The 25,831-nt window shown below is 47.0% G+C and overlaps 3 protein-coding genes and 1 non-coding gene across 4 annotated transcripts; 3 read left to right on the top strand and 1 right to left on the bottom strand.

Annotated features, from left to right (window-relative positions):
• Nucleotides 1-864: 864 nt before the first annotated feature.
• On the top strand, nucleotides 865-4,029 carry AO090020000431 (uncharacterized protein; the record flags this gene model as incomplete). Its single annotated transcript, XM_023238003.1, has 3 exons — nucleotides 865-2,818; nucleotides 2,885-3,681; nucleotides 3,736-4,029. The coding sequence occupies 3 exons, from the start codon at nucleotides 865-867 to the stop codon at nucleotides 4,027-4,029; spliced, it is 3,045 nt and encodes a 1,014-aa protein (XP_023092837.1).
• A 3,271-nt stretch (nucleotides 4,030-7,300) lies between these two features.
• Nucleotides 7,301-7,710, top strand: AO090020000433 (uncharacterized protein; the record flags this gene model as incomplete). Its single annotated transcript, XM_023238002.1, has 2 exons — nucleotides 7,301-7,507; nucleotides 7,570-7,710. The coding sequence occupies 2 exons, from the start codon at nucleotides 7,301-7,303 to the stop codon at nucleotides 7,708-7,710; spliced, it is 348 nt and encodes a 115-aa protein (XP_023092838.1).
• Nucleotides 7,711-7,984: 274 nt separating this feature from the next.
• On the bottom strand, nucleotides 7,985-8,658 carry AO090020000434 (uncharacterized protein; the record flags this gene model as incomplete). Its single annotated transcript, XM_023238001.1, has 2 exons — nucleotides 7,985-8,051; nucleotides 8,357-8,658. The coding sequence occupies 2 exons, from the start codon at nucleotides 8,656-8,658 to the stop codon at nucleotides 7,985-7,987; spliced, it is 369 nt and encodes a 122-aa protein (XP_023092839.1).
• Nucleotides 8,659-13,245: 4,587 nt separating this feature from the next.
• On the top strand, nucleotides 13,246-13,333 carry AO090020t00002. The gene has a single exon. It is a non-coding gene; the product is annotated as a tRNA-Pro (tRNA).
• The last annotated feature ends 12,498 nt before the right edge of the window (nucleotides 13,334-25,831 follow it).

The raw sequence follows: 25,831 nt of genomic DNA, 5'->3' as shown, positions 1-25,831 counted from the left end.
CAACTTCCAGCAAATCTCACATCTGAACTTGAAGGTACTTATTCAGTTGATTACTGGACAATGTCTTACCAGACCCCAACGTCCTCCTTGGGGAGGCCTTCCAACTATACGCAACCATGGCCATCGAATCCTTCTACATCAAATTCTCACCCGCCTTCTCTTCCGCATAATTTTCCCTTCAATCAAAATCAAATGTCTGCATATCAACAGTCCCAGGATAGCGCTCGGTATCCGCTCGACTATAATGATGCGAATTTCACCGCAAATTCTCATCTCCCTGGACTAGGAGCTCCCGGGCCGGCTGGATCATTGCCGCCACCTCCTTTCCCTTTCATGGGCAATTTTGCCCATTCGCAATTTCCCCCCCCTCCCTTCCCTCCTATGCAAATGCCGCCGTTGAGATACCCGCCAATGCCAGTCTCTACTGCGCCTATAAATACACCTCCTAGCCGCCCTCTGACGGGTGACATTCAACCCAATTCGGGCTCTGTAACTAATAATCATCCGCAGTTTATGACCTCATCAGCCTCTAAGGAGGATTTGGAACGAGAGGAAGGTGAACTTACTGATAGGGAAGAGGAGGTTTCGCAACATAAAATAGAGCCCAGCCCCCCGTCTGGAAGACGGGGACTACAGCAAAAGACTAATCTCCAGATGGTAAATGGGAAAGGAGGTCGGGCGAACAAAAAGCACTGCAATGGCCATGTGCCGAAAGACTCTCGATGTGTGTCATCGGAGGTCGAGGAGGGCGAAGCTTCCTCAACTAGTTCACGCTCGTTCAGCCGAGACAGTGGATCCCGTAAATCACCCTAGTGACACTTTTCCGCTACAATGAACTAACATTTCACAGCATACAACCCCCCAATGTCAGTCAATGTCGAGCCGGTCGTCCCCGCAGGTAGGATAGCCAACGAAGCTACCGTAAAACCGATCGGTCAAGACCTATCTGCAAGATCCGTGTTTCCCCCGCCTACAGCAGACCCACAATTGATAATCAACGGCGGAAAGTCTCCTGCACAGCTTCGAGTACAAGCGCAGGGTGCCCTTCTTAGTTTAGCTCCTCACAATATTCGATACAGTGAGCTCGTTGGGGAAGGTATCAATCCAGTGATACTTAAGCAACTTTACGAAGAAGTGGGGATCAAGGTCCCCACGCCGCAACCGGATGCCGTATCAACCCAGGCATCCTCGCTAGTCTCAACACCGCGCGGTCATTCTTTCACAGATCACACGGCTTCGGTCGAAACTGCTGGACCAGGGGAGAAACCCCCAGCAGAACCCGTGAGGGCGGACAATGTTACGCAATCGACTGGACTGGCGGAAAACGCGTCAACATCCACCCCTTCATCCCAACCGTGTGCTGCGAAACCCATGGAACGTAAAGAGGTCATTGCCCGTATGCTGGCTGCGAAGGCTGCCAAGTCTACGGGAGTTCCAACATCGCCTCCAAGGGACCTGACAAAAGAAGCACCGACATCAGGCAGCTCAACTACAGATATTGAAAAGACTAGTGACACGGGTGTTGCCGCAGAGGCACCCGCACAAGAAAAGGAGGTTCGCGTCAGGGAAAAGAATAAAGCACAAACGGAGTTGGCTAGGCAACGAATCGAGCAACTCAAGAAGCAGGGCCTAATGAGGCTACAGCAAAAGTCAACCTCAAGCGATGCATCCCCAAGTAATGACCTGCCAAACTCGAAAACAACTAACGATATTACACCCACCTTGAATTCATCGTCAATCCAACATCCCCTGCCTGAGCGTCCCCCTGATCCTGAGACAGGCGCTTTTGCAAGGATCCCTGGATTGTTCATGACCGAAGTAGCTCAGGCATCACATGACGACCCATCTCCGACGCCTACCCAAGGGCTTGTAGTTGATTCCACGCCGCAGCCTCGCTTTAATCAACGCAAGCGCCCGCGAGCATCTGATTTTGACGAGCCAGTTCCTTTACCTAGGAAGACTTCTAACAATGGAGTGAATAATAGTGTCTCGGGCGATAGGCTTATCATTGACATTAGCGATGACGATCTATATGGGGATGACGAAGATGATGCTATGGATATTGAGACCTCCCAAGAAAATGATGTTCCTTCAGTCCCCGAAGGTCCAGCAGGGACCTACCTTTCTGTGGAGTCCCTCCCGCCGAGACCCGCGACATCGTCAAGTCAAGGGTTTTCATTATCTGCGACCCCCCAACTTCCACGGAATAATGACCCAGAAGACCTCCGGAGGAAACATCTTGAAATACAAGCAATGCACAAGCGGATTGCTGAGCTGGAAAAACGCAAGCAGGCAAAATTAGCTGCCAGTCGTACTCAGTCTCCTCGTGCGGCGGACTCAGAGATATCGCCGCCTGGAGCATTTCCACCAACTGATACTGAAGCTTGTGAGACACCCATACAGGATGCATCAGCTTCCGCTGGGCACAATTCTTCACAAGTGAACGTCATGGATGCTTTGCAAGAAACTATATCATCCGCTCCTAGTCATCATCCTACCTCAAACGGTCTTTCATGTCGTTTGGGTTCCATGGACGCCGAACAATTGAAAGATATGAAGTCGAAAGTCCTGCGGAAAAGAGAGATTGAATCCGGGGTTCCTGCTTTGGACGCAGAAATAAAGAGGTCTGAGACAAGGCTAGCTGAGTTAAATTTTGAACAGGAGAAGCTTTTGCTAGATATTACGAGGGGAAAAGAGGGCCGACAGCAACTCTTAGAGGAACTAAGCAATCTTAACACAGAGCTCGATGGAGTATCATTGGAAGAGGTGGAATCAGCATTAGACAACCTGAGAACCACGCAGGAATCCACAAATGAAGGTATGTCTGTCTATGCCCATTGCTCTTTCTTCCCAGCAAGTCTTTATCTAGCATTATTTGTCTTAGCTTACACTTCCTCAAATGCTTTTCGCATAGTCCAAGAACTGCAACCAATCACTCCAGATGACAAAGACATCGAAATGCCAAGCGGCTCCGAAGTTTCGACCCAGCTCCAGCAACAAAAGGGTTCTGCTCAAGAGCCATCCATAAATACTCCAACTGATACAAGCAACCCCCCGCGTCCGTCTGACATTACAGCTGGCCAACATGACGTATCTGAAGTTAGTAGAGAATCGACTCCGACTTCTTCCTCCGATTCCACAGGATCATCCATGGATGAATCTAGTGATAGTGATAGCGACGACAGCGATGACGATAGTGACGACTCTGCATCCGTTGAGCAAGAAGAGCCCAACGCCCGGCCCCCTGTGCCGGATGTCCCTATGTCTGTTGTCTCGGACGGTGTAAAAGAGATTAACCAAGTGGCACCAAGCCCGTTGAGCGAAGATCATCATGATCCCCTACCGAACCAACCTCAAGCCACGAACGTGACAGACCAATCTGATATGTCTTCGAGCTCTAGTGACCAAGATATTGAAATAACTAAAGATCAGGCCTCTGATAATTCTACGGTTTCAGAGGCCTATGAGCCCCCGGAACCGGAAGGAAATGCAAGCCCAGCTAACTCGGTTTATTCACCCCCTTTTAGTCCAGCTTCTCCTGGCCCCGTTGAGCCCACCGTTGAGCCCACCGTTGCTAGTTCTCCAGTGGAAAAACCTCAGAACACGGGTGAGCCATCTTTTGGAACTGTCCAAGAGTTGGGTGTCTCACAACTCGGGAACAATCAGGTTGGCCTTCTGGATGTGCGAGAATCTCTTGTTTCGGCAGAGAATTGAAGGCTGACGCACCTTATATAGAATGCTCGACAACCGGTAGATTCAAATCATAAGTACTCGCCTTACGTTAGTCCTTTGAAATCTTTCAAGGCTTTTCGCTACCATCCAAGGTACACTGATGAGGTTACGGGTGGCTATCGTTCCCTAACCTACAGTCACGATATTGACCCTATGGTGTACCTCTGTCCTTTTGAAGCGGCAGGCGGTGTCTGCAACGACCGGTCTTGTGAATTCCAACATTTTCGTGATATGACTCTTAGCGGTGCGTCGACAGACTTGAGCAAACTACACGCAACACCTCCCCATGTGCCATGACTTATAAGAATATGTCGTGCCTCACGCATTTTTTGTTGTTTGGACCTTGGTTTTCTTTCCAGCACTTTCCTCCCAGCCTTCTGTACCCTTCAACTTCCTTATGCCCTTGTTATTGCCAGCTGTGGTCGCTTTTGCATAGTGCGGATGCTGACACACAGGGTTATTAACATCGACAGATGACAAAATCCTTGTCCAGATGGGATCTCTTCGAGAGGGCAAAACACCAGAAGAAAAAGACAACTACATTACTGGTTTGAAAAACATCATCAACGACATGCGACGCGACAAGGTGAAAGATTTTAACACTGTGGCCACGGAGATAGCCGCATACCGTAGACGCTTCCTCCAGGATCCTTCACGAGTCTTACCCTTGTAACAACCGTTTGCCTACAATACCCGAACATCCACATTGGAGGGAGCTCTTCTCTTCTTAAGGTGAGCTACCGATATACTCTGAGGATTGCCGATTCAAACTAGGCAAAGCACATAACTGTGCAAGATCGTCAGACCATCTAGACATGGAAGTCTCTTCCTTCATACTGGTTATACCAGTAGCAGCTTTCTTCCCAATACTACCATGATACCCGCGTCTCACTTGCTTTCCCTTTCTGAATTATCAGAAACCATTCTTTCTCAACCTTGTTATATTAGCAGGCCCAGCTTTTTGCATTCCTTTTCTAACAGTTTCGGCATCTAATGGCTCCTATGGGCCCATTCAAGTGGGCACTTATTATCATACCGCTTCGATCTATGACTATTTGGGTTAGAAACGGTGTGTGGAGTTGGTGAGGATATAACACTTTTCTTCTTTTTTCTCTGAAGGAGGTGGGCGTAGGCGATCCCACCCACGCCCCGACAACAAACAATAGGCCCCAAGACGGCTCGGTGAGAACGAGGACTGCTTATTGTTAAACCAACCTCGCCTGGTCTAGACAGGCATGGGTCGGGCATCACGCCCTCCTAAAGGGAGTGGAAGAATGCGATTGTACAGCCGGGCGTTCGGATCATAGGAGTACATAGCAATAAACAAACGAACAGTACCGCAGTGATTGATTTTAATCTGTCTCCTTGTTTTTCTGGCCCCTTTGTAGTCCTCTTCTTGATTTGCGGACACGGTGGGACGGGGCGTCTAGCGCCTAAGACCGACGAACCCCAAGGCGCAGACGGGCGTCTAGTTCGGGGCTTTGATTGGCCAATGCCCCGATGGTCACCCCGAATGGCCCGACGCCGTACTTTACCCGTGACCTCAGGCTCCCCGCGGAGTCGCAGCAACGGAGATCCAGGATTAGGAAGCATATCCCGCACCCTGAACAAAACCCAGCAAGAAAAGGCAGCGTCACCTGCAACGGTCTCTACGTATCTAACTCGAGTTGAGTCACGGCGATCTTTGTTCAAAAGACTGAGTCATCAGAAATCCGATGACCTTCTGACTCAGGCATGCATGGAGGAAGTAAAGTTACATCACCTATTCTACTAGCACTAACTATACACTATAGTAGACTCTCTTAGTAACCCAGGCTATTACGGTCTCGACATCTGGGGGCTGTGTAGTAGTTCCTAATTTACGAGACCTCCAATTAGATTCCACGACTCCATATCTCGGAATGGGGAGGGGGGAAAAGAACAGACCTAAAAAATAAGTAAATAAGTAAATAAATGAAAAAATGAAAAAAAAAAATTAAAAAATGAATAAATAATAAGTAAGAGTAATAATAATAGAACAACAAAATAAAATAACCCTCCCCAAAAGCCAGCCAAAGATATAATCTGTGTATAGCATACATATACTATGATCGCAACCGCGGATCATACAGATAGAAACATCGTATGTGCCTTCCATACTGCCCTAGCCATAACTGTTGGTAACACCAACAACGCCGAACAACAAACGGACGACAAATTCCTGAAACAAGTCCAACAGTAAGTGTATGCAGGTTAGTTTTGGGAGCTGAGGAGGGGTGAGCAAGTGACCTTGGTTCTGAACCGGCCGTGTGGATGAAACTAAAATCAAACGGCCTACTGGACGTCTGTTAAGGCAAGTCAGATTTAAAAAAACACAAACCAAGTACCCGGGTAGCTGCTAGCGTGGGTACTTTTGTTTAAGGCTGAAAAATGCAATTGCTGCTTATAAATTTTTTCAGCTTGGATTATCAAGCGATCGGCGGGTTTTTGTATATCTTATGGTTACTAATGTGCTGGGATAACTGGGTTTCATACCTGGAAGAACGGTGCGATGTCTTATAAATCCAACAAGGGAGAACAGTAATCAAGAAGGCGGTGTTAAAACTGAATAATGGTTTCGTTGCAGGGTATTGATTTCTAAGTCTGTAGTACTACGAGGTTGTATACTATTGGGGTTATGGGATGTTAGATATGTATTTTGGCCGACACGCGAACAGGGGCCATGTATAATTGTATGATAACTATGTATGTCTTGATCGAACCCTAGAAACCGACCCCAATAGAGTGGACATTCCATTGCATGCCTTGGTTTGAATCGCGATGCAACCCCCAGGTTTATTTTTATAGCACTGCGCAACAGAAACTGCAATGCAGGCTTTGCGTGAGAATCTGACAGGTCCCGAAATAGCAGATTGTCATACAGAACATCTACAGAACAAAGAAGATAGAGGGAGTTCACATAGACCGTGGTAACTTCGTATTATCGACAAGAAAGATAGACATAATTATAGCAGTGATATCATGCCAAGATTACACCATGTGGCTTTTTTATCCCCTACTCTGACGGGGTTATGATGCCGTCCGACGTTCTGTAGTTACAGGGAGTGAGTGGGGTGGAAAGAACGGGTGCCCGTCTTACACCCCTCCATATTTACTATGGATACCCATCCTAGCGGGCGGGCACTTGATTCGGTCGACCCGCGATGATGGCTTAGTAAATTTCTAATTTAGATGAAGACTATTAGTTCATGTTTTTATTATTAGATGTCTTGGAACACCTTTTGCACGCGATCGAATGCCCGGTTCTTCGATCTGTTGGTTCTTGAATGGGCTCCCTTGTACCACCTTCATGGTGACGAGAAGAAAGAAAATCGCGAACACAGCCTCTCTCGGTCAGATGAAGGGTCGCTTCGTATGGAGGGAATGGGCCAGTAAACAAAGGAATAGAAGGTATAGAAGATCTACGAGATAAGAGTCATCAGAGCTGAACATGCAGAACCCAAAAGAGCGGAAAAATAATCGTCAAACATGGGAACCAGGGCCAAAAAACGCCCCAAGACCGCCAGTTTTCTTACCAGCATAGGGCTAAATGCACTCAGTGACCGGCAGAAAGGGCGGTGGGATCATTTGGGAGGGGAAAGTCAAAAAAGAAACCCAGCAAGTGGCTTGCATGATCTGCAGGTATTCCGCAAGTCTGACTGGTGGACCAAGACTTGAGGCTCGGAATATTAACCTACCAGAGTCAGCCTCGAGCTTGCCCATGGTCTCAGCTGCGAAAATCAATACGGGGTCCCTGGTTCGTTTTGGCTTGGGGCCGGATCGACCACACGTGTTATGTATGGAATTTTACCCTATCAGTTTGAGAACGCGGTACGGATGACAGGTGGCAAATGTCTGAATCTATTTATTGATCCCTACAAGATGTGTAATCAACGATTACTGGTGGATTATTGGCCTGGTTTTAACGTTCTGATGTTTGTCGTTGACGGTTTTGGGTGAAGGGCGTGTGTAGCCAGGCAATAAGGCGGCACTTGGCCACCTTCTGAGGTATGGTCAAACTCTACCATCGTGAAAATGGAATAATGTCCACAAAAAAGGATATAGATATTGATTGACTATAGAATACAAACATGAGATCTAATAGTATCTGCTAAACAATAATAATAACCATAAAAAAAAAAAAAAAAAACAAAGTAGGCACAATATACCCCACGATCAATAGTTCCGGCCCTAAGCGAGGCACTCTTCGGCTGCAAGACTAAGTATAGTCTAGCTATACTTTGTCTTGCAGCGGCCCCATGAGCCCATCATGATAATCAAACATCACAAAAATCAAAACACTGTAACCGCTCAAGTCTATGCACTCGTGCCTGAAAATGAAACCCGAGAAAGGAAAATCAAAATAACAAAAAAAAAAAAAGAAGACCCGATACACCCTCTCCCATGAATGTTTCTGCCGTGCCATGCTCATAATGAAATCGCTCAGATACCAATCAAAAACGCGTTGCTGTCGTAAGATCCCGTCTCGACATTAAATGTATAGTAAGTTGAACACTATACCGAAACATGTCAGCTTTAGAATTCCGCACTAGCGTCTACTCCGGAAACTCTTACCTCAAGCGATCGAAATGTTCCAGATCATTACTTCACATGCTGACAATCCGAGCAGACAACGTGTTGGCACATAACACATCGAGGTTGGTTGTTGTATAGCTTGGGCCCATCATGGCAATTGCAGCAGATATACAGGTACCCATTGGTTCTGACGCGGCCGGAGAGGCCGTGGAGAGAGCTGTCAGGCACATTCACGTAGGACATGGATGGCCGATGAACCAAGGAATCGTCCTCCATGGTAGATGAGACTGATGCCAGAGAGCTGACTGAGTCCCTTCGCTCCTTGCGACCAGGGACTTGAGAGAATGGCGACATCTCGTGGTAGCAAGGCATTATGTTGTTTGAAGATGTTCCGTCTGGAATAGTCGGTAGGATTGCAGTTGCGAGAATGTGGATGCTGCAGAGTACGGATGTGTGTTGGAGAGAGTCTGGTAACTAGACACAGTGAAGGATAAGGCTCAGTAGATATAGACTGAAGCAAAGAATGTATGCAGTGCTGAGTAGAAGTCAACGTGTTTGTTGCTAATGAAGATTCAAAAGGAGAGTGAGGATGCGTTTAAATAGAGGCAGAGACGAGAATGATGAATCACTCTGACAATGACAAGGCAGTCTTCGCCCTGAATAGTGTGGCTTCGACATATCAGGCAAGCCCCAGGCCACAGCTCTGCCCCAATCGGGGCTAAAACCATATTACTTCAGTCATCAGCTAAGGGTAATCTGCAAAAAGAAGGGGCCGTTTAGCAAGTAGATCGAAACGTGGCTTGGCAGGCTATTACTTTGGCCCTGAGGGTCCGGACCGTTATGTGTCTAGATCCCTTTGAGTGACATTCAGCAGCATTCTGAATCATAGCTCCGGTAAACTGGAGGCCTGAGAAGGAGAATCAACTGCCATCCTGCAGCAAGTTGACTCAGTCTGTCCACGGGGTTCGCTGATTGTTCTTCCAAAAGGCGGAATACCGGCAAGGCTTGGGCTCTTGATTTTGCCCGTTCATACCCGCCATTCCTCCAGTAACTGTCCAGTTTTCATCGGTTGGATTTATTTAATTATTTTTTATGGCTAGGGTGTTTTTTCATTTCTTCCTGTTAATTACCCCCTCTTGGCTTCTAAAGTGGATGCGGACTATGCATAGCCTGGATGAGATGCTTGAACGGGCAAAGTGTTTGGAATCTTTGGATCCACTTTTAACTATGGGGACTAGGCAAGGTACCTACCATTCAGGCAACGACCGCCCGGAGCCTCAGGTCTCTCCCGCAGCCCAGCTCAGCACTGATGTTCTTCGGTAGTCTTAAGCCTTCTGGCTCTTACCGTCACTTTTTACCTATTCTGGGTGTCCACCAGCGGAATCACTAGTGTTTCTGTCGGTCAAACAGTTGTACTTCAGTTTCCGACTAAGCCAGGCATCCCTGTTTGCTGCCTGCTATAGTCCTCAGGCAAGCCACGTGCGTATTTTTGTATGACGCCCAACACGAAGAATGACAGAATAACCAAATTGATTCATTACTCGATTGGAAAATGACTCTTCATCTTTTTGCTTTCTCCATCTTGCGAGCTCTTCTTCCTCCCGCCTTCTCTCCGTTTCTGTTCCTTTCTTTTGTTCTTTTCTTTTTTCCTCTTTTCTTATTCCTGTCTCCTTAATTACCTACCCCATCTTTCCTCTATCTTTCCAACTGCAATATTGCAACTACTGCCACCGATCAAACAAAAAAATACTGATCACCAATCCTGACTGATATTACTGTACGTTGATACCTACCTAGAAGGGCAGTGCTAATTTGGATCTGCTTCGAAATCGCATCATGCGGGAAGCTTATAATTACTCACTTCCACTGTGGATCATCGCACGAAAGCCAAATATACCATTGTTCTCCCAGGCTACAGCCGCTCCAACTGCTATACATTACCACGCTCAACAAGAGGCAGCTTTTGAGATCTCGGCCAAACGGTGCGCTTCGTGTCCCCGTACTGACGTATTCCCCTGCAGATGACGTTCGCATCTTGGATAGCGTCTTTTGCATTGCTACAAACTCACAGGCAGAAACTTTGAAGCCTTCTAGAGGCATACCTCGACAAAGTGCGCGATTTAATAATTTTGCAAAGAAAAAGCTAAACGATGCTTAGATGGTAGGCATGCGGATCGTTATCCTATCTGAGAAGACCAGCGTTTGAGAGAACGACAACAACACCGATATTATCGCACCGCAGGATTCTCGACGCTGGCCAACGGACAATGTTACCAAGGAATTGGTGTAATACTAATGATGCCGCTAGGTGACTGAACCAGTATTCTCTGTGTCGGCTGCGTACGGACAGTCAATGGAAAAAAGATTTTCAATATGCATTGTAGCGACAGGTCGGGATCTTGATTAGATCGTAGATTGCAAGATAAAACTAAAAATCGCTTGTCATCATGTGACAACACATGACGACGTCATGTATAGAGTTTGATGAGTTTGCAACTGCTGGTTGTCACGTTCCTGATGATGGACAGCAACAACGTCACTTTCGTTCCCCCTGCCGGCCATATTTCTACACTTAGCCCGAGGCTTTCATCTTCCCGACCGATAGTGCCTCCTGTGGCGGCTGTACATACTTGTTTCCCCGTTTTTGTATAGATACAGTACAGATTCAATCCGATACTCTTTCGTCCTACCACTCCTCAATGCAGAGGCAATTCCAGCCCTTTTACCATTAATTTCCGATGGCGCGTCCAGACAGGCGCGTCAGTTTAGCGGTAGCTAGGATCATACCTCTGGTGCTACTCTGTACTGTCATTTATGCCTCCTACGCTATTACAAAACCTCTATGCAGTCAGTTCCCCCTATTTGGAAATCAACGGTGATGCTAATAGCCTCTTCGAATACAGTCGACTACCTAATTACCCCTCTACCGAAGTATAATCGCAGTTCTAGAGTTGGCGCTGGAATCGCCATAATTGTTGTATATTACGTTTTACTCACACCGATGGTTATTACATATCTTCGGCTACTGTACAATGTCATTTGCAATCCCGGCTTCATACCGCGAGGCTCTTCATATCTTCCTGATCAACAGGATGCCGAAGCACCGAACGCTCATCGTCGAAACCGTAAACGAAGGAGGAAAAGCCATCGAAAGCCGGGAACAGCTGAGAAGTCAGACACATCGGATGAGGTAGACCTCGAAAGGGGCGTCGATCACCACGCTGGAGGAAAGGCGTTCCCCCTGAATGCAGAAGGGCTAGAAAATTTTTATACGAAAGACGTCTTTATCTGCCAGCCAGATGGAAGGCCCATATATTGTTCCACTTGTTGTCAGTACAAGACAGACAGAGCACACCATTGCCGGGAAGTAGACCGGTGTGTTCGTAAGATGGACCACTTCTGTCCTTGGTAGGTTATGCTCCTCTTTGGAAAGGCATGGCGTTACTCACTATCACAAGGGTAGGCGGTGTGGTCTCGGAAACCTCATTTAAATTCTTCATTCAGTTTGTGTTTTACACATTCGTCTTCTGCACATTCACTCTTATTGTTTGTGCGATCTTCACCGCGGAACTGCGACGAGAGGTAAGACCACACCTTCTTGGTAAAACCGTTGTACTGGGTCGACTAACCTTCTAAGACGGGCGAGGTCAATCCTCATTGGGCTGTTGGTATCGGATTGTGAGTGAATACAGCTGCGACTACGGTCGACTTGTTGAATAACGATCTAATGGTTCACAGGAGTTGCCTTTTTGGAATATTCACACTTGGAATGACACTTAGCTCTGTACAACTTGCGATGTATAATTTGACAACGATCGAGAATTTGAATCGTCGGTCAGCAGTCTGGACATTGGCTATTCGTGTGCCCAAGCATATGCTTTCCAAGCTCGACCCCGAGTCTCGATGGGCACCGACATTTCGTACAATAACTTATCCTTTACCGCCGATGCCTCTAAATGCCGAGGCTACAGCAGAACATCAACAATACCCACCCACAGGGGAACAGCATGTGTTTGCGATTCTTCAGACACTCCCAGGCGAAAACCCTTTTGATCTGGGCACTTCTTTCAAAAACCTCCAACAAGTTTTGGGTTACTCTATACTTGACTGGTTGCTTCCCCTCAAGCAAAGCCCATGTGCGGATCATAGTAGTCTAGAAAGCGCTTTCGCGCTCGGGCCCGTGGTCCAGAGACTGAAGGCTGAGGCTGGCCTTGAACATCCCGTCACTGCACATGGCGAGCCTAGAGATAGGTCATCGAAGCGTAAACGGAGACGAGGCAGAGCTGAGCAACACAGTTGAGATACAATTTTGGCTAATAATACTGGAAACATTGCAGCGGTATATGCCCATCATCAATATCATCGTCATTATGCGGGAGTTTTGGTCGTTCTGGAAAATGCTGCATCCTTGTTCAAGCCTTAGACCATTTTGCTTTTTTACTTTTATTCTTTTCTTCTTCTTTCGTTTTCTTGGAGCCATTGGTAACGGAGCACTGGCCTGCTTGGACACACGAAGCTATCACATAGCATACATACATACATACATGCATACATACATACATATTAATGAGAGCAAAAAACGGCTTTCGTTCTAAGCTTGCTCTGAAGAGGTGCTCTAGATCCCCGGTACTTAGATCTCAACCAGGTTGCCTTTCACTTCAGTTCAAAGCTGAGGGCTAAGAGTGATGGAAGCCATAACATCTATATACTCCATTTCTCATGCGAGGCTTGTATATTGCTATGCAGTTTGTTATTCTAGTCAGTTGGCGAAAAGAGATAATGGAGATCACTATAACAACATACGCTTGTATCATAGATGTCCTGATTTGCTCCCCAACCTTGTTTATCCAACTGGTATATATTTTAATACTATTCTACCTAAATAATCTAGGGTGAGATACTGGGATTATTGTTGATCTAGTTCATGTAACAAATAATCCAGGCAAGTAAGTATCAATTGCCCGGGTAGTCTAGTGGTATGATTCGCGCTTAGGTTTCACCCAAAGCATTGACTGCGCGAGGTCCCCGTCTATCCCGGGTTCGGGCCTATTATTTTTACTAAGTCAGTACATTGATAGTAAGATGAAGCTCCCTGGCTAGTTCCAGGATATCTTTATTTCTTTATTTTGTCTTTTTCTTTGAGATGCATGAGTGAGTCCGTGTTACAGCACTCGTGAAGGAAGGGTTAAGCCAGCCCGGACTGATTCAATTAGGAATTGCTGTTGAACTGTCTCAACGTAGTAAACTACATCGGTACGGATATAAAGAACAGCAGGCAAACTAAAGAATGATAGCGACATACCTAAAGAAAGCACAGGTAAACGCAAACATACATAGTTCGGTACCATCCAATCGGTGTCCAACTGCGTTACCGAGTAATCGGGTGATCTATAATCTCGGCATATATAGATTGGGAAGCAGTGCAAAGAAAGTTAAACATCCCTGATGGTTGCTCACGTGGTCAATTACCGACTTCGTCAGGGGTGTTCTGAGTATTTCTTTCAATTTGTGTTGCTCAATATTGGCTTTGAACTCTAAGTATAGAGTTTTAATTTGAATAAAGGGAAATTCTATGGAAGTCCGATAGGAAACTGGTCATATTGCGTCATCAGCCTGCTTATAGTACATATCGAAATCATACATCGTAGCACATATATATTGTACAGAGATTGAGCCCGAAAATCTCCCTAGGGTGGGGAGTAGAAAAAATGAAAGAAAGAAAGCAACAGAGAAGAAAAAGAGAAAAAGGAAAAACATTTCAACATTGACCATCAACATGAAGAACAAGAAGAGGTATCATAATATACAATGATCGAAGTCATCCAGTGCAGGGACTTTATCACGCAGGAGTGCAGTCGCTACACGATTTGTGATTGCAGACGGTGCATCGGCCTTGGCTCAAACCGGGATTATTCTCGGAGCGACATGAGCAGCATATCCACCACCCAGCCATGCTGGGTCTGGAGGTGTCATTGGTGCTTTGAGGAGCTAGCGATGTGTGCCGTGTCATAGTTGATGTAGAAGTATGGGTGGCTGTCGATGATGGATGAAGTACTTGTTGATGGCTTGGCTTAGAATTCTAAGCTGTATTAGTTACAAATGGGGAAGATTCTCTAGAAGGGGCTAAGTACCGATTAAGAGGAGATTGTGCTTACTCTGCAGAGATGCTTTGAGTCAAATACTATTTATATGAATATGTAAATTTTTGATCTGATATAGGATGGTTTATGATGGTTGGGAGTAAACTAAGGAAAAGATTTCCAGTCGTTTCGAACCGACTTTATAGGCCATCTTAGGATAAAAGAAGGTGTATCATCGTTTGTTGCCCCTTTAGACCCTTCAAACCGGGCTTTGCAGGGCACAAGTCTGAAACCTTCTGCTAGTTTGCCCTTACCACAACACCTTTGTTGAGTCCGCCTATTCTCAGTGCAAGATAGCTAAAGAGGACAATCAACACCTAGTGTCCTGGGCTCGTGCCGTGTGGCTAAGTCTGCGCCTGAGTACGCATGACTCAATGAAAATGCGAGTTCAAACGAGGCCTTAGGTCTTGAAAGTTCACTACCTTCCGCGATGAAGTACCTGCTAACCAGGGGCAACGAAACGCACCCCCGGTGATGTATGACACATGATAAGTACGTCATCATTAGCCCTGAGCATGTTGGCCCTGAGCTGGGCTAACCCTAAGGCACATCTGTGGCTGAGTAGGGCAGTAGCTGATTGTGCAGTGTCAGTATAAAGATGCTGCACATCACTGGATACTTGAGCTTGCGTCCTCAAAGCAAGGTTTGATCGTAAAGCTTCACTAACTCATCAAGCATTTGCCGTCATAAGGACGGCAGTGCATCAGTGAAAAAGCTCGAATGCGGGTAAATGATATAAACTGTTGTGCAATGTCGATGATTAGACAATAGCATTGTGACTCGTTGGTGTGAAACTTCAACTGGGGATCCCAAGGCATTTGGGTGATATTGTTGCATATGCAAGAGCCCGAATTACCCCTTGACAGCATGTGACAAACAGATCATCTAACAATGGCTTCAGGCTTTTTATCCAATAGAGCGTTTCATGAAGCTGCTATCCCGTGTGTCAAGTGTGTCCTGGGTTCACGCTAGAACGTAACCTGGTGGTAGGTAGAACCCGACCACCCGAATGAGTTACACACCTCGGTTATGAGGAGAAAAGTCTACCATGGCGACGGCGAAGATAAAAGAAATCGCGCATGCTCTTCACTCGGCCGGTGAAGCGCAAGGAAGCCAGAAGTGAGAAAAAGTGAAGCGAACGTGTGGGTAACGGAGATCAAAGGCTGTTTCAAGGCGTTCGATGCCCAATATTGTTCCAGAAACCATCACGGTCAAGTAAGGGAGAGTTGTTCATGCTCCACTACTATTCGGGCGTCCTGGAACTGAGACGGGAAGTGCCCGGTTGCCCGTGCTGAGCTCAGCCTTGGGAGTCTTCAATCATCGGCGAATCAACACAGCAATTTACGCATAGAATTATTCGTCATGGCTGCGCAGTTCTAATGTTATCAATTAGCATTGTGTGTTGGATGATTACACGGATGGGTGTCTACATTCAAAGGTACAGTACATACATGCACACAGAAGCCGGGAGAGTATTCTTCTAGAAATTCGCGGACTCCACTCTTGGGTTCCTTAATCTTACTCCGGAGTACAGTATGCCTGAACCAGTGAACCCACATTGAGATCCCGAGTGGCAGTACATTCCATTGGATGATGTCATGGGTGCAGTGCATCTTTTCTATGCGCTAACAAAATGTTCAGCCGGCGCATCGCTTGGCAACCGGCAGGTGGAAAAGGTAGATACGGGAGAGCGGGTGATTCGCCCGTCGACACTTGGGCAACGGGAATTCTTTCCCCCCGAATCAAAAGTCAAAGTTTTGGATGACGCTGACGGAGGATGTGAAGCCTGCTCCGTCGACTTTCAATGATATCTCATTCGCTAGGAGCCACTAGTGTTAGTGGTATCACCACGGTTAAAAGCGGAGGGGCAGTGGAGACAAAGGACTGAAGGTTGAAATCCGCTTGATCCGGCATCGGTATCAGTATCACCGTGCCGAGACTGGTATGCGAACTACTGGATGAAAGTGAGGCCTTGTGATACAGTCTTATCCAAGTCATGCCCTGAGGCTCTTCACTTCACGATGTTTGGTGGTATTGATCGGAACGATTGGACGAAGTCAAGCGATTGAGTTGCGGAACTGGAAAGACACTCTTCCGGCCGGGGGCGTGACCATGGTTGGTGCAAACATGTGCAAAACGCACCCAAGGGAAAGAGAACGGGAGATGTCACTGACATCCATGGTTTCCTGGTACTTTATTGTCACCACGATAACTACACCCACAGAGTACATAGATCCCACCCACTATGGTATCCCGGGAACTCGTCGACACACATCGGTGACTACTTCTCTTCTCACTTCAAACATTGAGCGAATCAGACCATTCTTATTAAGGGAGCCCTACTGGGGCGTATGCTCAGCTCTTACAGGAGGCAACCGGACTATACGAATTAGATAAGCTGGTGGGTGTTCCACTTTTATGGCGATCCATGCCATCATTAGATGGTTTCTGACCGTTGTTAGTGCGCTTCGTCGAGGACCCTCTTTCGTCACAGCCCACTCAAGACTCCCCAAACTTCAAAGACAATATTGTAATTTTTTTTATTTATTCTTTACCGTCAATCGCCTTTCTGATTGTCAACCTCCTCGTGGTGATTTATGATTTATTATCTTTCTCCTTGCTTCTCTTCGACAAAGTCTCTGTGATCCACTATCGATTTTCTGTCTTCTATAAATATCGCTGTCTTGCCGCTCGTGCTGTCTCACTCGTCGCCTGCAGGATCAGGCATCCGAAACTAGCTCCTTTTCTTTTTTTGCCCCTCAGCCTTAACTTTCTTTAGTTCTTCGACGAGTTTCCTGGCCTGGTGCCCAAAGGATTCGATTTCATTCAAACTGCAGGATTCTTCCCCATTCTGTCCATTTTATGTAAACTCTTTGTCTCCTCTACCTCTGATTTGCCTGTCTTCTTAATCTTCGCACGTCTCATTGACAAAGCTTATCTCAGTGCTTTGTCTTCTTTCAACCAAACGTTGCCCGCCTCCGCATTACAACGATCGCAGTTTGTACCTCGCCCCATTGTCTGTGAGGGATTGGAATAGTCCCTACTACACACCATCGGCCCATGTCTCCAAGCGGCTCGCGTATGATTGATCCCATGCGAGCCTCCACCGGAACGGTGCAGCTCAGCTCCTCTTACGATCCCTCCTCCGCTAGTCGATCCGCATACTCGGGCTATCCGTCCAGCGGGCCTTATGTGGTGACAGCGTACGACCCCCGGTATTTTCGGGAAGGAGGATTAGAAGCCCAGCGGGTTTCTTCAAAAACCTATCGAGACGCTGGTCATTCAACCAAATTGCGAACCGAGTATGAAGTTCGTCCAAGACAACGGAGTAATACTACCTCCGCGGCAGACACCCACTTGGCTCCTGGTCGGCTTCATGGCCCCAGAGCCCCTCCTGTCATAACATCCAGCTACCGCCGTTCTCCTAGCCCTCTTCCAAGCCATGACCATCATCCGGTGCATTCCTCTTCGCCCCGGCGCCACCGGCGCCACCCTCTTTCTGTCTCTCATATCGATTATGCTAGTGATACAGGACGACTAGATCCGAATGATAGGGTGATTATGTCGCCAATAGTTCACAGTGGTTACAGGGAGCACGATCCCAGTAGACGCTCGCGATACCCGCCTACGGGAGGCCTTCGCAAGGGGGAGGACATTGACGATTATGATGCTTATTCCTATACCAATCCTCGTGAGCAGTTCGAGAAAGACTCTGCCGCGCGGCTTCGTCATGATCGGGGCTCATATTGGAGGGAGAGGCCTCTGAGCTTGACCGGGATTGATGATCCTCAATTAGTATCAAGAAGCGGACCCCGATCGCCAAAGCCTCCTCCATCTACAAGAGGTTTCGACAGACTTGAATGGGACCCGAGGGTACGGCGTCCGATGCAGGGCTCTGCTGATAGCGACGTTGACGTCGCCAGTGCGCACCGGCGGGCGGGGCGACGAAACCCGGTTCATCTACACCAAGAAGCGGATGAAGGGTATTCTTCATACAGGAGCGATTACGAAGATGCTCACCGTCGCCGGCATCGGCATCGGCATCGGCGGCATGACAGTAATCGGAGTGGTCGACATCCTTATGATGATGGCGCGTCAAGGAGCTCCATCACTAATGAGCCTGCTTCCCAAGGCACTACTACTGGGCTGGGGACGGCTGTCCTAGGAGGTGTACATAATGATTTTGAATCTCAAAGAGCTGAGCGCCATCGCTCTCATGAACACGATACGCGGGAGCGTCATAGTCGACTGCAGAGGTCATCTAGACGCCAAGTGGACAGCGATTCGGATGCGTACACTTCTGACGAGGACCTGAGGAAACACAGACGCGAGGCGTCGGCGCGCCCGAAAGCTAGCAGATCTGATGATTCTGCAAGCGGCAGCGAGCGGCCCCGGAGGCGCCGATCTCATTCACGCCCACGTCCACAGGATAGCTCTACCACGAAGGAGATGATCCAAATAGATCGCCAGGAAGACAAAAGGGCAGAGTCTACAGTTTCGAAAGACAGCGAGACCCCACCAAAAGGGATCTTAAAGACTCCTACAGACAAATTCCCGGAGGAACCTAACCCTGTACGAGAAGGAGTAGCGCCTCTGAAGGACGCGCACAAGAAAGGCATCCCTCCCGGCGCGCGGTGGACTAAGATTGATCGTCGACTAGTCAATCCCGCGGCCCTGGAAGCTGGCCGTGAGCGCTTTGAGGAACGGTCGGACTACGTGATAGTCTTGCGGGTGCTGAGCAAGGAGGAGATCCAAGCGTATGCAGTTAGAACGCAAGAGATACGAGGTATACTGGACGTGAAGATTCCCGCAGGCTTCCAATACTAACCGCTTATAGATGCACGCTACCGTGAGTATGTTCAGGAGCGACGTCGGAGGCGAGAGGAAGATAAGCGACGTGGTCGTGCGGTAGACGACTTCTCAAGCGACGACGAGGAAGATGACGACGAGTCTCCTGGGGGAGTCGAGGATAAGCCGACAGAGCAGCATAAGATGGCGGAGCCTGTGAAGTCAGCAGGTTAACCGACAACATTGATCATGAACGTGGCTCTTGTTCCTCTCTTGCCACCTACTATTTTTCTTCCTTTCTTTTTTTCCCTTTCAGTTTCATCTTCTACGTTCAGTACTCCGATTGTTCGGATCTGCGCCGTAGTGTACACATATGAAGTCATGTGCTTATTTCTTGGATGCATAATGGGTTATCGACGATTACAATATGAATTCAGCGTGCAGATGAATTGTTGATCATGATGTTGTTCAGTGTTCATGTGGAAAGCGAAGCGATCAATCAAACGTGACCATGAGGTTTTGGCTATATTTTGCGGGTTATTTATTGCATCATTGTATACATCATTTGGGCCAGGTCCGTCCTCAGCAAACATGGAGAGATCCAATGAGCAGGGGAGGACAGAGATTTTGCAAGTCTCCTGACTATTGTTAGAGGGATATTGTACCACCGGAAGCCGCTCGGTGACTGGCTGAGGACACGAAGATGAAGAAGGGAGGTAAGCTCTAGCAGGACGCTGTGTACCCCCTTGGGGCCGGAGTTGGGTGCTTCTGCAGAGCAGCCAGTCACTTGTTTGTTTCTGTCTTCCACTTCTTTTCTTTGCTTTTCTGTTCGGAGTGTTGAATGCCAATGCATTCGGAAAGAAACCACATCTCTCCCAAGCCCAGATGTAAGCCCTATATTTCGATCAGCGTCGGACGTCGCATCGCCCGTGTTTAGCTTCCTTTTTAGTTCAACTCTAGGGATGCTATAGGCGCGTTCCAACGCAACTCTCCCGCAGCGGATGAACATGTTTTTATCGCACGCACGTCTACAAGGAATCGACGGGAAGACATGGGTCCCCTGGAATCCTTTCCACCCCGTCAACCGTTGAATTTCTTTTACTTTCTCTTGAATTGCTTTTTGTTACTGTACAAATCAATTATAGATATCTTTATTTTAATCAATTTCTATTATTATCCAACCTGCCACCTGTCATGAAGAGAAGCGACATAGTGGTCAAAAGAAGAAAACCTATGCGATTCCACTCCAATGCGGGAGGGTGTGACAATGGCGTTTTTAGGCGCTGTTGCTCCATCTCATCTTATTCTCTCTGCTCCACGAAAGGAAAATCAGAATAGGCTGGTTCATTATAGGGTGTGCGGGACACCTTCTTTTTCCCCAAGCCACTTGGTTCATGATAGCCAAACAGACATCCATAGTTAAGTTAAATCCCGAGAGTCCGAGTATCGTTGCATTTCCAAGCCCACTAGCATCCGGATGACGAAAGACGGTGGTGATGAGTCCCCCAATCACGTCGGGGAGTGGTTGTTGGAGGTGTTGCCTGGTGGTCGACAATCCTTTCGGATTATCGGCATGGAGGAGTGGGCAACTGCTCCGTACTTACTTACTAGTCATAGTATCTTTCTGATTAATCCGACTACGTTGGATGTTTGCTCCAGGATAGGTAGTGATGTGCTAACAACGATACTACCTCGAGACAAGGAGATACTGGACAGATTGACGGGACATCGGGTCATGGCTTGCCATGACACATTGCCCGTGGGCGTATCTTATTCGTATGGATGGACATACCTCCCATGCACATCTATCGTTCTGGTAGGTATGTCTGGGAAGTAAAGGGATTGTTGTTGAATTACTCCTCCAACGTTTCTGCATCTAATTAATAACGGGGTCGCAAAAAAAAAAAAAAAAAAGAAAAGAAAAGAAAAGAAAAGAATAGTCAAGAAAAGAAAAAGTTTGACACAGCTCACATTCCGGTAGACCTGTCGGTGAATATTTACTAAACTTTATGATGCGTTGCCTTAACTTACTTTTCTGCATCGTTTTTGCTTTTTTCTTCTGTTTTGACTCCTTCAGTCTCTCTTGAAGATTCTGTAACTTATCAATTCCACGAGTTGACATAATTCCACGTCGGAACAAACTTCCCCAATCCCCTCACTGTAAGTACATACAGTACGCATGTACTCTGTATACGAAGTATGCCTTCACATCGAAAATATCGGCGTCAGGTAACTGGACGGTAAATTTCACGGCGCCCCTCGGGATGTCCCTCTTTTCGCTCCGCTAATCACCCGCTGCTAGTTCGCTTTCGGCGTCAGTGCAAAGGGACCCAAGGATGAAACATGAACATGGTCTTTAATTGGACTCTGATCGGTTCTAATTTGCTGATATTTCGCCTCGAGATGTTCCCCTATTCCCCTTCTGTCCGGACTGCGTCTTTTTTACCCCAAGTCTTAAGTCCTAACACCCGGTACGGAGTCCCGAAGGAAACGCCCCCCCAAAAAAAAGGAAAAAAAGGAAAAAAAAGAAAGATAGATAGAGACAGACAATATCCAACAATTCCCGCCTCCCCGACCAAAATACCCGGTCTGGTTGAAACCAATGATCTTATAGTCTACGGTAATCTGTTATCGACAGGGCCATGCTAGCCACTTCTACGAGTCAGTTAGATTAGGACCGTCGGTGCTGCTCTATGTGTATGTGCGACGGTGCGGAGGAAGGGAGGGAGTACCCGGCCCACTCCCTCCCCATTACAGATGTGCGCCTTTTCGTATGTAGTGCTGCGATTGATTTTTCTATATTTCATTTCATTTTTATTTTATTTCTGTTTTATTATCTCTAGTGGTTTGGTGCAAATACGGAGTACTCGTGCCCGGTTCGAGAACCCCGTTTTTTGTTTATCTTATCCTTGCTCATGCCATAGCCTAAAAATAATATATGGGTCTTTCTAGGAGGTTAGGTGGTTAGGTGGTTAGTTGGCTAGTTGGTTTAGTTGATTTAGTTACACGCGACCTGTGGTACCTAAGCTAGCCGTTCTTCCATGACTATAGAGTAAGAGTAAAGTATGTGTGTACCTACAAATCCATGGAACGAGGAAATTCCCTCCATCGGTTGACTCTCTCCGGATGGTGGGGCCGGAGAATACCGGTTCTGGTATGTTAGTACCAAACCACAGTGGAAAGCAAGTAGAGCATTGTGTAAGTAGGTAGGTGAGCCAGGGCTCAGATCACATGTTCTTCCACGGGCGAGAATCTAACTGGTCTATTGCAATCATGATTATAACTGCGATATTAATTTTGATTTAGTTCATTTCTTGATGGTGGTGTTTGTATCACCTTAACGACGGAATGAATCGATCCGGACAGGGTAGTATCCTCTAACCTCCTATTGTACATACCATCCAACATCCATAGGTAATCATTCGATATCACGGCAAGACCAATTGAATATCTGAGTATGGTACGCGTTACAGTAACCAAATCCCGGGTATTCGAACCTCTCTCTCTCTCACCAAAATTAACGTTTGATTAGTGACGGTAGAAGTTCGGTCATTTCCGTTGCGTTTAGCGGACGACAGCCCACTCGACGCGAGACAATGGGTTTAGTTTGGGCTTAGGGAACCATAAGACCATCCTGTTAATATTTGAAGTCCACTACTGGTTTAACTAGTTGTGTAGGTGGGATTACTAAGTAGCTGGCCAGCACTGGAGATTATTGTGGGATTGTGGATTGTGTGTAGCTAGGCTAGGCGCGGTACTCCACTGACATAGTACTTAGTTGGAGTTGGGAGTGTGGTTTCGACCGGGCTTCCCGAGCTTCGGCCACTGCTTTTTTTTTCTCTCATTTTTTTTTTCCTTTTCTATCTTTCGTCTCTCGTTTTTCTTTCTTTTTTTGAGGTCAACCTGCCACCAACCTTATTTGGGTAAGCGGCTCTTTTGCGTCCGTGTTCCATATGCAGACTGACTTCGCTTTTTGCTGTCGTGGATCTGCGTGCGGAGAAAAATCATAGTCACTAATCGTAATAATAAGCCTCGTTATAGTAGTAACAGTAATAGCAACAGCGGCGGTAACCCCTCATTAAACTGTTGGTGTTGGCTGAGATACTGTCCGTCAGCCTTACTTTTGTTTCAGTTGACTGTTGCTGCCTGTCAATGGACATGTAGTAGAATGACTGGACGAACACGGATTCTGGAATGGCCTTTTTGGGACATCTCGGCTTGTTTCGGTATGGATCGGCGATAAGGTTGTATGACTACGTATTATGCTTGAACAATAGTACGAAGCACGAGGGGACCAAAATACGATGAATAGGGCCAAACCGGACTGTGCGAATGAATGGTTCGAATTATGAAAACGGCGAGAGAATGAGACAAGAGACAAAGAGAGCTAGAGGTATGCTCCAGCTTCCCAGCACCCCCTAGTGGGGATCATCACACAGACCAGTTTTATCGCGCAGTAGGCCGGTAATAATCGGCCTGGCGAGACCCGAGCCTCTACTCCGTACAGACAGTTGCCTTCTACCATCAGAATTAGAGGATATACGGATGAGGATGGAAGGCTAGTGCTGTCGGAGTAAGGTACGTGAGATGAGTACGGTAAGGCCGTAGTAGCTTTCGGAGATCTACCACGGAGAACTCCCTCGGCTGTGTGTTACGGCTTGAATATCCGATACTGGGGCCGTGTCGTGCCATGGGAAGAACGATTTCAAATCAGGGAACCCATGGTTCAAGAATGACAAATTGCGATTAGGGTTCCTGAATAGCTGTTTAGCTTTTTTTATTCCGTTTTGTCTCAACTTTTTCTTTGTCATCGATCCGAACGTTGGGGGAACTTGGATCACCTGTTGAGCCAAGGTTGCAAGGCGAAGCTAGTGAGTCGGGGGGGATTAGGGCTACCAGGGACTGGACGGCATGCCAAGGAGCGGCCAAGGAACGGCCAAGGCGATCAAGATTTCGTTTCTGGTCTAAGCACTTTGGCTGGTCAGGGAGTGAGCCTTGCGGAGCGTTTTCCACATTGACAGGGCCCGTTGGGGACCTGACTCAGAGGTAGAGTAGTATCAGTATCAGTATCAGCGCGAGGTGGTTTCGCCCCACCCAGCAGCTATTACCCAACGGTTAAATAATGATTATCACTTTTGCTTTTTTTTTGACTGGGTTGGCATGGGCGATCGTGGGCCAGTCTCGCCGATGTGACCCCTACCATCTCAGTTATGTCCGAGGAGAAAAGAGTGGATTATGATGTTATGGTTCCGGCGGGAGTATAATGACAGTGGAGTCGGAGACTGCGGGGCTGCATCGTAGGGAGGTTGATGATAGAGTCACAACGTCCAGCTAAGTTTTCTTCCAGTGACACTTCGTACGGAGACATGCCTGATAGGGATAAGGCTGGGCTTAGCTGGTGATCTCTGATTCTAGTATGACTCTTAATGTTATTTGACATGGTCCATTCAAGAGGCTGTGATGGGTTGGGATCGCATGACGTCTATATTACTCACCTCATTATGAGGGGGATCAGAGCTGAGACCGACATGCGTATTTGCGGATTGTCCTACTGTAGTACATTCGTACTGAGTACTATCATATTGTCTGATAGTCCTTTAGATTGCATCACGACGAACTTGTCAAGTATGGAACGTGGAACCTATCTGACCCCTTTGTCGTCTTGCAATATCGTTGATCGTCATATTTTGACCAGGGATCAGATGTTATTAATATTTTCCGTATGGATAACGCAAAATCTGATGTGCATGACACCCCCGGTTGCTGATCATCTCCAGAAGTATGCTAGTCAAGAGATTAAAAGGGCAAATGTAGAAAGGAGGGGGACGAAATTAATTAACGATGATATTAATTGTCGACTGGATGAAAGGAAGTTAACCTTCTATGGGTTTAGCCTTTAGGCATGTAGTATGTGTTGGTGTTTTAAGTTTTCTAACAGTTACCGGTTTTCTTTTCTTTTTTTTCTGTTTAATTTAAAATGAAAAAGAAAAAAGTAAAATAAAATACTTTCTGTTCGAACTCCATACACTGGCGCCGATTTAGCTTTGTGAGTTATAATTTTGGTAGAACTCGGGTTGTACATGTCTTGCATACGGAAAGGAGAAAAAGGGAAGAGGACAGGAATGATAATGCTATAACAGTATAACTATAACGCCTATCATTAAGATTTAGTCCAACTTGATAGAGTATACGGAGCGTTCCTCCGTCCTTTATACAGAAGGCTTAGCGACCGACGGGTATCACAGCGGATCAACTCACAGCCCCAGTCGATCCGTCGATATCGAGCAATGCCTGTGAGATTTGTTTGATCCGCCCAGGGGTCGGAGTCGGAAGGAAAGCCCCCCGTGGTTCGTTTTTCTTAGCTTTTCTTTTAGTGATAGTGCTCCGCTTTTTCCCTGTCATCTGGGGGCCCATTTAATTTTTTGTTTTATTACTATTTCTTAAAAGTTGTTATTATGAATCTGCTTGTTATCGGTTTCAGCTGGCGACAAGTCTCGTCCACTCATCAGACAATACTCATACTATGTATGTGACGACTCTCGACTGCAGAAGAGCAAACAAGAGAGCGAACTAGTAAACTCGTCACATTTGTTGACTCGGGCTCTGAAATCCAGTGA

Source organism: Aspergillus oryzae, chromosome 6, assembly GCF_000184455.2.
Source record: "Aspergillus oryzae RIB40 DNA, chromosome 6".
In the NCBI taxonomy this organism is placed as follows: Eukaryota; Fungi; Ascomycota; class Eurotiomycetes; order Eurotiales; family Aspergillaceae; genus Aspergillus; species Aspergillus oryzae.
The sequence above is the reverse complement of the archived record's forward strand: the minus strand, read 5'-3'. Positions and strand labels throughout refer to the sequence as shown.